This window comes from Diospyros lotus, chromosome 4 (genome assembly GCF_014633365.1).
Source record: "Diospyros lotus cultivar Yz01 chromosome 4, ASM1463336v1, whole genome shotgun sequence".
NCBI lineage: Eukaryota > Viridiplantae > Streptophyta > Magnoliopsida > Ericales > Ebenaceae > Diospyros > Diospyros lotus.
Window position 1 is genome coordinate 44533638 of NC_068341.1, and position 12719 is coordinate 44546356.

Genomic DNA, 12719 nt, shown 5'->3' on the forward strand with positions numbered 1-12719 from the left:
CACCTAAGTGTTTCACAAGAGATCCAACGATATCGGATTAGCTCTTTTATGCCAATCTATTATAAATATTTATAATAGGCAATAGGCTCATCAGTGCTCACCATAGGCTTAAGCGATGCCGAAAGCCACAAACATTTATATATATATATTGTGAATTCAAAGACTTTCAATGCCTTTACAGTTCTACAATTTCTCTCGAGAAGAAACTAAGGAACAACAATATATTGCGAATGCTAAGCTGGGCATCGGACATAGACCACTCATCATACATTTGAAATACACGATACATAAACTAAGATAAGAGGCTTCGCAATGAATCAAAGAATGATTGGACCAGAGTTGCAAACAAATGAAGGAGGATTCTAAATGGCAACTGCAGGGCTTTCTTAGATCAGAATCATCAGACATTAATGTCGGTGCGCCTTGATCTGGTGCTGCTGAACTCCTGGGACCCTGCCGCCAAGGCAAATCTTGGGATTTTATAGTTGTCAGGCGTAGACATGGGCTGCTGTGGATAAAGTGTGGGAGGCGGGGTAAGATTGCGTTGAGCTGGAAGTGGAGGGAGAACATTATTGTACTTGTAAGGGTTACCGATTAAGCTGCACAAAACAGGAAAGCAATAAGTGGCAGTTTAGAAACAAAAATTTCAAAAGAGCAGCAGCTGCAATCCAATCACAAATGACCAAGCTTGCTGTTGCTACTAAGACTCGTAATATATCCAAGTCCTAAATTCCAAATCCCAGGTTGGAACCAATTTTGCCTGACAATACTAAAACCTGATATTTTAGGTTTTTCCCCACTCATTGGAATTGAAATGAATGTCCCTCAGCCATCCTGGATGATATTAACAGGCCACTAGATCATCCTATTTATGAGGTGCCTAAAACCTACAGAAGAACAAAGTCATAAACTTTCTCACATTCAGGTTCATTTTCATAACCATCAATTTTTATTTATGACTACCATGTCATTTCACATTTTAAAACTCACTTTCACCAATAAAGGAAAGAAATGATATTACACCTGTAAGTCTATTAAAAAAGGGTAAACAATTATGACTGAAATTCTTGGTCATGGTATCTGTTCATGTGACAAACAATGATCCAGAGCCAGAGGTTCTTTACCTCTTTTGTATGGTCTAGATGTGAGAAAATCAGAAAGAAGAGGACACTGACATATCAGTGTAGCCAAGAAAGAGACAAACTCAGCCATTGTAGAGTAGCGTGCTTGTTGTTGAAATACCTCAAGGATTGTCAATGTAATTTATCCACAAAAACAGGAAAAGGGTGCAAGTGTTATAAAGCTATTCGTATCCTGCCAAATTGAAACACACATCCATGGCATTCTACCGAAACAAATTCCAGATCTTGCCACACGTGGAGGCAAGGAAACTGCTAATCATTGTTGAGTTGTAACAATCACACAAAATCAACGTCCAGTTTAGGATGCACCACTAACTTTTTATCGAACAGCCATGAAAACAAAGAATTCAGCAAATCATACCTTGTATTCTTGTACAAATGATCTTCATCACTTATTTCACTTGGCTGCTGAAATGGGCTTTGAAGTGGTGGGGTAGACCACGGGTTTGATGCGGGAAGCTCATCTGAAAAATACCTCCTCCTTATCAACTGAGAAAAGGAGGGCTTGGTAAAATTAGTTTAGACCCTACATAAAAATCCAAACTTAAAAAAGGCATTTGGGAGCAAGAGTTCAGACCATACGAAAGAATTTCATCAATGCTTCTTTGTCATATCTTGCTTCTGTGGCAGCCTGTACATGTTAAACGGATAGGAAACTCTCAATGAGTTTTCCACACATAATATGTTTAGAAAAAACATAATGAATGTTTAGAACTATTCATTTTTTTTTTTTTCTGCCATCCCAAGACATTCAGGAAAACCTGTGACAGGAGCCATCTAAGATAGATTCATCAGCTCCTCCACTCTTAAAACCCATGGACCATATGGTGGACGATCACCCAAGCAATGCTGGATACTAGACTTAAACCTAAGACCTCAAATCTCAATGCAAATAGGACCACCAGTGGAGCTACCACCTTGGGTGGTACTTAACCTTCATGCATGCCATTGCATGCATGTTTTCTGAAAAGAAAACACTTACTCCATAAATCCTTGTATTCGTTTGTCCCCATTTATCATAATGTATATCATCTGCATTCTGCTCACTGATGTCTGTGCGACTCCTGTTGTTTTCTCATGTCTTCAATTTTTAGTGGGTCTTTTTGGGAATGTCTGCCCCTTATGTATAACAACCGATTTCTTTTGGTAGGTCCAGCCTATCAAATTGTGTACCTGTTCCATGTTCTATAGATGTTGGCTCCATTCTTGAAGTTAGGAGAATGATTTTTTACCTTTGATTTATTCCATATTTAAGTTACATTCATGATATTTAAGTTTAAATGTTGAAATTTGCCTGTTAGGATTGCTTGGCACCAGTGGGCCCATGATCCATCCAGGACATGCCAATCACGATTCCCAAATTTGGTTCATGACAGGATGAGGCTTTCGCTTATGTGGATCTTATCGGCAATCAAATTAAGAAAGCTCCACAGGACACTAAAACTCTCTTGCCCAACACCTATAGGGAATTTCTATCATGAAGTTATGCTTTTGGCCTAAAGAATACAAAAGTGATGTATGCTCCATAGAGGAAAGTTACAAAGTACACAACAAAAATTAACATAACAAGCCTTAAGTAGGTAATTTCATAAAAGTTTAAATTCTAACCGCTATAAGGCCTCCGGTGCCAGGAAAATTCTCAACCAAAGGAAGTTCCTCGCTTGAGCTTGAGGGAAGTAAACCCTGCCTCTCAACCCACTGGCGAGCAACATCAACAAGATTGCCACTGCTTCCTCTTGTGCCCTCTTTTGCTGTAATATCTGCTTTATTACCAATCACAATGTAAGGGACAGGAAGGCCACTAGGACCTCCAGATCCTAGAGGGGCAGAGAATGTCCCAGTTGATGCAATCTCTGCAGCCCACTTTTGCAAGCTTGTTTTTGTCCTTCTCTGAGATAGATCATGAACAAAGATAACGCCTGCATGTGAATTACAGGAAAGCAAGATAATTTAAGTAGTAAGTCTAAAATTTAATTATTATTATTTTTGGGGAGCGGGAATTCAGAAGAATATATATCAAAAGCTAAAGACGTAGTTGCAAGACACTGCCATTGAATCAGGAAGGCTGTGAAAGTACATAATTTCAACTCATTCATTACAGGGCACAAATTAGTTCACAATTCCCCCAACAAATATTAAATTTACTGAGTGTGTCAATAGGGGATTCAAAAAGAATGTTCAAATGCTAGAATCTAGATGCTCAGTTCTCACCGTTTATTTGTGAATAGAAGAGAGATCTGCAATCTTTATACCTCTCATGCCCAGAGATATCCCAAAGTTCAACAAAGAAATCCCTTTCACTGTCACCTTTCATGCTATTTGATGAAGAGCTACCAGAACCCCCATAAGTTGTGTACTTCATAGGAAAACAGCATAAATTTTAATGAGATTTGAATCTTTATCTGCACAAACAGAGGAAAGTTGAGCCATACCTTAACACCAACTGTACACCCAATGGTTTGAGGAGGATGAAGAATAGAAGAACCTTTTACAATCAAATGGACAAGAGAAGTTTTCCCAACTCCTACCAGGAGAATCAAAAAATAAATTTATATCAGGCATTACATTATTAGGATAAGTGATGCACTGAAACACTAGCCAGTATAAAGAATATTTTATTTTTAGCAAAATACAAAAAGCATCTACTGCTTTAGTGTTCCAATGTGAGGGAGGCGTGGAGGGTGTTCTCCTTCTAGAATTCATTAGCTCATGCCCAGCCCTTTGAATCTCTTTTGGATTGTTAGGGGAGAAGTTCTCCAACTCAAAGAAAAATTTCACTCCTCAATGCATCATGTTGACTGTTTAAAGGACAGATGGTAGAATTATTGATAGTGTGATAATTTAAAATTTTAATACATGATTAAAGATATATACAAAGGATTTTTTTAAACTCATTTTAAGCCTACTGTTTCTTAAAAATATTTTTATCATCTTGACCAACAAATTTTTAAACAGATGGTTGATCTAATATTGCTTTTCTTAACAAAAATAATCTATAAGTATAATATATTTAAAAATATGTTTTATTTTAAACCTAGATATTACTTCAAAACTATCAATTAATAATTGATACACTTTATATAGTCAGTGTTAGAATTATAATCAATTAAAAGGTATTTATTCCAAAAAATAAGTTTGATTATAGCATAAAAAAGATAGGGGCAATCAGTGTTAGAATTATAATCAATTAAAAGGTATTTATTCCAAAAAATAAGTTTGATTATAGCATAAAAAAGATAGGGGCAATTTTCAAATTGACCTACATTTCAAATTTTTGAATGGGGGCAATTTTGAAAAATAATTTAAACACTATACTTTGAGTGTATATTTTAGAAACTTGAGATGAGGGGGGGGGGGGGGGAATTTTTGAAAAATAATTTAAATACTACACCTTTTAGTGTATATTTTAGAAAGTTGAGCCCTCAGCTCAATGTGGCTCCACCACTGTTTGCATTTGCTGGTAATACATGGTTCCCCTCCTTCACAAGCATTTATTAATGAATATTTTGATTAAAAGGGCATTCCCAAGGCTCCCCATTTTGGGATGATCGTTTCTATATGCAACTTTCCCCTTGCCTTTTAGCAAAGAAACTGGTTCTACAACTTGAACTCATGCCCTTCCATATACAAAAAAGCAACATTATAGTTGCTACAGTGGCTCGCCCTAAAATTACAGAAGAGAAACATCCAATTTATGAAAATAAATTGAATTTTCCTCCATTCCTCTTCCACTTAGTCAAGGTTGAAGCAAAATCAAGCAACTTCATTTCAGATTCTTTTTTTTTCTTTTGATAAATAACTTCATCTCAGATTCATTAGGACCAAGCACAGAAAATTCAACTGAAATTTTCATGCTCTGAAAGGATGCAGAACAATTAACAAGACAAGTGTAAATTTATTTATTTTTTCGTTCTGGAAGGCCATATATAAGAATTTTGTTACCCAAATAATAGACATATTAGACTCTCAAAGGGATCAGCATGTGCACCCAGGAGATTGATTTGTAAAGCAAAGAAATGATAAGCCATGTGCAATAGGAAGCTCAAAGACTTCCATGGTACTAGGTTTTAGTCATTGTCCAAGAGTGTTGTAGTATGTCCAACTAGAATTTTTCTTTTGGCAAAACCACACATAGAGGACATGTGGCATCAGATAAACACCTGAAGTACACTTGAGGAAACATAGAAAGAAGCTCAATTTCAAAACAAGCATGGGTTTTTGGATGATCAGACCACTTGTTCTCTGTTTCCATGTATTGCTTGTTACCTAACTCACTTCCACTTGGGTTTGCATGCTTCTGCCACCTTTCTAATGTGGTGTGAACCAATTTTCTTTTTATTTTGTTGATAAGTAGTGAATACGATCTGTATGTAGCATGTATTTTAAGCTGCACTTCTACTTCTCTTTTGCCTGCTTTTGTCACCTTATAGTGAATTTTCCTCCAGTTGTCCAAGATATATGAATAAAGTGCATGTAAAGCTCCAATTTAACAAGATAGGAGCACAGTTACGCTGCTGGTTTTCCAGTGAATGAATACCACAAGGAATAATCTATATGGTTTTAAAGTTAGCAAATTTAAATACTAGATACCAAGAAGCATTGAAATGGATGTGGACATCAATATGGAAACAGAAATGGACTCAGTACACATCAACATAGAGAAACAAGGATATGGATATGATAGGGATACCAGGAGAAAAAGAAAAAAACATTTTCTATCGGCAATCTATGAACATAGTAACCAAAACTGGCTAAAATTACTGAAATAAGGACATAGATATGATAGGGATACCAGGGGGGGAAAAAAAATCTATTAGCAATATCTATGAACATAGTAACCGAAACCGAACTAAAAATTACTGAAAAAACACCCTAATCAACTATGAATATACCATTCAATCAATAACAAAGACAAATATAAAAACAATGTAGAAATACTACTACTATATGTAGATGCTATTCAATCCATAATGGTATAAGCATAAATCAGCAACAGGGAAAAAAAAAAGAAGCAACCATGTGGGCTACAAGTTATAATCAGGGCTCAATTTAAAATTTTAGTGTAGTTCCAGATTTCACCCTGAAATAAAATCTAAAAAGCCTATTGGCATCCTGACACGTCCAAGACTTGGCCAACCCCTGGACAACCCTGTCACGTCCAACCCATCATACACATATTCTAGCTGTGTCCAAAAACAAACTATAAAAAAGTGTATATCATTTCATTCGGCAAGTCCAAAATGTATCCTGGTGTATACCACACATATCCATAACTGTTACATCCCAAAAATTGAGAGGCACCCAAAATAAAGTGGTTATGCTCCCTAAGACAACATATATTACAAAATTCAACTAACCAAGAAATCTACTTCAAAGTCACAAATGAGTTATGAGCTCATAACCATATACTATGTTCAAAAGGGGGGATGAACACCTAGTCAAAAAAAAAAAAAACTACTTTCTTACAAGACAAAAGGATTGCTTATGTTGTAAGAGGACAGTAAAAGAGTAAGCTCCAAAAAAAAAAAAAAAAAACTAGGCAGTGGAATGAAGAGGTAAAGAAAAAATCAAAATCAAAACAGCTTGCTACAAGACTTTATATACATGCTATAACAAAGAAAACTTGAAAATGTAAATTTTGGCTGAAAAAGAAACAAAGAAGGTAACTGGTTAAGCAAAGGGAAAATTTTATGAAAATTTGTACCACCAACTTGAAGGTTTCTGCAAATTTATCAGATCACAGAACAGAAAAGGCGATATGAAAGATGTAAAGATATATATATATATATATATATGTTTGCTAAAGCAAGAGAAAGAAAAGTAGGTGATTTGAGCCAAGTAAAATTCACAAAAGATAAAAAATAAAATAAAAACACCGATAAATGACGGGGCGATCAAAGAGAGATAAAAAGAGTAATTCTCAAAGTTATTCAATGAAGGTGGAGAAACAAGTGTTATAGTGAGGCATTTGAATAACTCAAAGAAGATAGAAAGTACATGTTTACTACACGTATTTGTCTAAACAAAATCAAGCAAGCTATGAAAAGATAAAAATAATAAAGCAGTTAGACCAGCTAATATCCCGATAAGCATGGAAATGCATGGGAGAAGATGGTATTTCTTTATTAACAAAATTATTCAGAGATATTTACAAAAACTTACCTGAGTTTTTCCATACTATTAATTTTCCATTTAACTTACTATTAACCTAACGAAAACTTACCTAAGGTAGAGAAAAGTATTGACAAAGTTGCAGGTCTAAAAAAATCATTTGAGGTGTTTTAGGTATCAAAATGTCAACTAAAAGGGTTAGTTTTAAATACCTATACCTCTCAAATAATTTTTTCTAGACTTACAATTTTACCAACACTTTTCTCTAACTTTGAGAAGTGTGTTGACTATTTTTGCAGAATTTTCCTACATGAAAATCTAAACCTTAGGTAGGTCTCTATTAAGTTAAAAATTATTTCAATAGGTCTTTGTAAGGGCAATAGTAAGTTTAATAGAAAGTTAATATTATGGCAAACCTCAAGTATGGTTATTTAATTATCCCAATTATTTAATGTGATCCTTAAAACAAAAAAAGATGTTAGATGAGAGAAGAATGAGTTCTTTAGTGCCTAAAAATAAATTATACATTTAAAGTTGAGAAAATATAGAGGGATCAAGCCAATGAGTGATATTTTGAAACTTTGGGAGTAATTGAGGAAAGGTTAAGGAGAAAAACCAAGGTCTCCCAAAGCTGATTGATTCTATGCCTAGTAGGTCAACAATATAAGTTATCTATTTATTAAGATGTCTAATGGAAAGGTCTAGAGATATATAAAAAGATTTGCACATGGTACTTGTAGACTTGGAAACAACATGTGAAAGAGTTATTAAGGGCACGCATCATCAAGCAAAAACGTGAGCTCGAATTTGTGGAGAAGATACTAAGGCTTCTCAAATTAAAATTGGATGACACCAAGAATATGCATTGAGCCCTTACCTGTTTGCTCTTGTGATGGATGAATTCACCAAGCACATCCAAGAGAAATGTATTGATGTATGCTCTTGCAAATGATATTATCTTGTGGACGAGAAAAAAGAAAGCATGAATAATAAACTTGAACTATATATAAATATCTTAGTCAAAAGTTTTAAGTTGAGTAGGTCAAAAACTGAATATATGGCATGTAAGCTCAATAAAAGTATAAGTGTGGAATGGATGATGTCACTTGACATCAAGTTATCCCCGCAAAATATCAATTTAGATGTCTTAGATCAATTATTCAAAATATAAAAATAGATTATGGAGGATGATACTCATGGAATCAAAGTGGGAAGGTTAAAGTACAGAAGTACATTTAGTATCTTAGGCAATCATAAAATCAATTTAAAACTTTAAAAAGAAATTTTTATCAGCTAATTATAAAACCATTTTTGTTCTATGGCCCAAAAGCTTAAACACTTATGTACTAACATGTGCAAAATATAAGCATAACTAAGATGAAGATATTATAATAGATGTGCGGTTATAAAAGAAAAGACAAAATAATAAATGGATTACACATAACAACGTTAAAGTAGCACCTATTGAAGATAAAATGCAAGACAAGATTAAAATAATTTAGTACTTCTCTCTGACCGACGCACACATATGTGAGGTGAGAAGATGAAATGAAGTTTGTAGCAAAGAAAACTCCTTAAAGATGACGTAGGATATAATAGTTTCATAGAGGATACGGTCATGGATAGAGATAGTTGGAGGTTTAGGATTCATTTAGCTAACCCCACTTGATGGGATTAAGACTTGTAATTGTCGTCATTTTAGCATATGTTCCCGGACTATTCCCATGATCATCACCAAGATATGCAAATTGACATATACAAGAAGCATTTGTTATTCCTACCTTATGGACCATCAGTAGAATAGTAACATGAATATACATACTAAACAAGAATCACATGCCTTAATCCTACTAGATGGGTAATATATATACCAAAAATATGGATATAATTGATGCATACAAGGGTAGATATTCACCTCATTTTGGAGAAAAAATTTATATTATGAATTTAAGAGAGAATTTTTTTTTTTGTGAAAAAGAACATCAAGTTCTTGACCCTATAGATGGGCACATATATTTGCTACCCCCAATAAGTATGACATGCAATTGGCTAAAAAGAAACCTACAAAAGCAACAAAAAGAATAATAATGTATGAAAAAAATCAGCCCAAGCATTGATTTTCATACATCGGGGAATGAGAAACAGTCCTTCCCCTAAAGAATTCATGTAAACAACCCCACCAAGTGGGATAAGGCTTGTGATTGTTGTTGGGAAATGAGAAACAGTTGGTACAGGACGATGGAAATTTAATTTAGATGTCTTGAGTAGCACCTCTTTTTTTTCTTTCTTAGAATTTTTAGATGTCTCAAGTAGCTTTTTTTTTTTTTTTGGCTAGAATATTTAGATGTCTCAAGTAGCATATTTACTAGGAAATTTTTTTCCCGGGCTGTTTAGCCATCATCTTTTACGCTGTGCCATATTATGAATTGGAATATGATTTCATCCTTAAGATTTGGTGTCCTAACTTGCAGATAACAACAGCACTCTGAATCTGGTGGTTCACTGCACAGAGTTTCTCTTGACACATCAATCAAACAATTGGAACAATATCTTCAAAGAGGCAGTTCTCTCAGAATTCTGAAAGCATTAAAATTCCAAGCAAGTACTAACCCTCTGCCATATACCACCATATCAGAGAAATGTATTAATATTAATCCAGAGGTAGCAATGAAGCAATAAAAATATGTATCTATGTCACACTTCTCTAACCAAATATGAAAATGTTACCTAAAGCCAATTCAGAGTCTCAAACACTTCTTTTTGCACTTCCACCACCACCAAAACCTCTAAGTCTCCTAGAATTGATGGTGTCCTGCATCATTTCAGCATGAGACCATGCAAGAACTCATTGGTTGCATGATCAGTTCTTGGATGGACTACAACACAAACCGATTGCTGTGTTGCTGTAGCTGTAAGTATTACTTTGCTAAGATTCAACTAATTGATGTCTAATTGACCTGTAACTGAGGGTTTCTCCTTCCTCAAATATTGTCATACATTCTTGTGATTTCCCTATAACTTATGCAGTACTACCAATCATTATATTGGGTTTCACTGCTTGGCATATTTAAGCTCAGTAGAAACAATTAAAACCCAAAAAAAATGAAACAGATCAAATTGAACATACAAGACTACTAGGAACAAAAGGAAAAGGGAAAGAAAATACTACATCAATAAAATACCTGAATCTCCAACAACAAGAACTCGAACCTGTCCACAAGGCGGTCCACCACCATTCAGTTCTTTCTTCTCTTTCTCGCGTTCCCTCCGAAACATGTTTCGCTCCAAATTCGCCACCAAACCAAACAAACCCACAAAAGAAATTCCAAACTGGCCCCCGCTATAACATGAAGATCAAATCAGTTTTGTCCCGCGAAGAAGAGACAAATCCGTGAAACCCAACAACAGCTCTCAAAAATGGGTCCTCAAAAATTCAACCCAAGATCCATACCAGGATAAAAAGAGAAAAGAAAAAGAACAAGGCCAAGATCAAACTAGAAATTTTGAGAACCCAAAACGAAATATCCCTAAAGAAAACAACAAGACCCTCAATACCCAGTTCATAAAATCGATTCTCCAACGCAAAAATGCTAACGGATCTGATGATGAATCCTCAGATGGGTTTGCTCGGAATGCAATTCCAACACCAAAACTCGCCAAAAGAAAACAGGTGGCGTAATCAACAATAAGATCTGGGCCTTGCTCCAATATTCCGGTAGGCTATAGTAATATATTTGCGATATATCTGTTTGCGGTAATATTATATACAAATCTATGTACAAGTAGCCAGATCGACGAAAAGACAAGTGAACTGCAATCCAAGCTAAAGGTGCCAAACTCTGACGAGATGTTGCGGACAATTTAGTAAACTCTAGTTGCTGAGGAGAGCGAGGTCCGAGCACTTGAACGTGATCTTCACCAGCAGCAGTTGCAGCAAAGAGCTCCCGGAGATTGGAAATTTTAGTGTGGCTTCATATCACCACTGTGCTGCCAAAAGCTAATTGGATGCCTCAAGAGGTTTTGTGGGTGATTTTTGCGTTCCAACCTATCGGAAGTTATGAACTACTGAATCCACTCCAATTAAAATCTAAATATATATTCCACATTAGAAATTATCGGTGTTCATTCACTACAGACCGTACCGATTTACTCTTAATTGGTCTCGAACTTTTTTTTTATATTTTTAATATAAAAATTTTAAAAAATATTAATATAGCATGTAATAATAAGATAGGTGATTTATTCGCTTTTATATTACTTAAAAAAGCAATCCACGTCTAAAATATTTTATTCTACAATTCAAAAATCTCAAAAAATGATCATATCAAAAATATTATCCTATAATCTCAAAGAATGATTATATCGAGTATCTATCTACTTAATCGTTGAAGATTCGACTTATATAAAATGTAAAATTTTTATAAGTAACTCTATATGATAATTCAATTTGTACTAGTCCTTTTAAAATTTGTCTTAATTATTTCTCAAATAATAAATTAATTCTTCAAGACTGTGCTAAAAAATAAAAACATCCTCTTTATATGGAAAAATTTGTTATATGGAAATTATTTTTTCATGTAAAATAGTTAAACAAGCACAGGCCTTATTTTCTTTCCATCGAAACGATAAATAAGTTACTGACTCTTTGCTCATACGAGATCGCTAAGGGATTTCCAAACCTCCCCCTCAAATTAATAGAATAAGTAAATCTGGGTGAGAAACAATTTCATGTCAAAAAAAAGATGATTCATCTCGCTTTCTTTTGACAAATAATTTATTTTAGAATAAATAAAACTTATATCACATTATTATTTTGTTGACTCATTTTAATCGATAAAATAATAATTAAATATGAAACGTATGGTATATATAGAAGTCTAGTAAATGAATTATTAATGTGATAAATTAACAATTGAATTTATCAAATAGAGGTAAATGCACCTATTATTTTTTTCTTTTTATTTATTCATAATTTTTAAGAAATTTTATTTTATTTAAATTTACTCAAACTCCCTTGTGTGTTTGGGTTATTGGCCGAGTGGCACCTTATTTAAAATTATTTTTAGAAGTTCTAATAATTTAGTTTTTTGACACAGACACTAATTCAATTACTTACTTCATTAAATTAACTTAAATTATTTTAAATATTATTTTATTTAAAATAAATATTATTTAAATCATAATATCCAAATTAAATAAAAATAAAAATTAAAAAAAAAATTATCGTTGATAGGCTCCAGCTGGTGGCCAATATTCCTTTGGCCCTAGGTTCTAGTAAGTAGGAACCCACCACCAAAACCCATCGACAGTGAGCTTTTTCTAGTGATGGGTTCCAAAAGAATACCATCCAGACAGAGAAAGAGAGACAAGAAAAGGGGATAGGGGGAGAAGAATAAAAATATTTAGTAAAGAAGATAAATCAGATTTAAAAGAAAAAGAAGATTGAGAAGAAAAAAAACAGTAATT

General features: G+C 34.1%; 1 protein-coding gene and 1 long non-coding RNA gene across 3 annotated transcripts; one reads left to right on the forward strand and one right to left on the reverse strand.

Moving 5' to 3' along the window:
• Positions 1 to 108: 108 nt before the first annotated feature.
• On the reverse strand, positions 109 to 11324 carry LOC127799341 (small GTPase LIP1-like). 2 transcript variants are annotated; one of them, XM_052333285.1, is made up of 7 exons: positions 10436 to 11323; positions 3575 to 3666; positions 3354 to 3498; positions 2751 to 3061; positions 1720 to 1773; positions 1504 to 1631; positions 109 to 599 (listed from the first exon to the last, which is right to left on the reverse strand). In XM_052333285.1, the coding sequence occupies exons 1-7, from the start codon at positions 10527 to 10529 to the stop codon at positions 401 to 403; spliced, it is 1023 nt and encodes a 340-aa protein (XP_052189245.1). In that variant the 5' UTR covers positions 10530 to 11323; the 3' UTR covers positions 109 to 400. The 2 variants fall into 2 exon arrangements, with proteins under 2 accessions (XP_052189245.1, XP_052189246.1); XM_052333286.1 differs by lacking the exon at positions 3575 to 3666 and having other exon boundaries at positions 3354 to 3544; positions 10436 to 11324.
• LOC127799342 (uncharacterized) lies at positions 4117 to 4525 on the forward strand. Its single transcript, XR_008022602.1, has 2 exons — positions 4117 to 4255; positions 4337 to 4525. It is a non-coding gene; the product is annotated as an uncharacterized LOC127799342 (long non-coding RNA).
• Positions 11325 to 12719: the final 1395 nt, after the last annotated feature.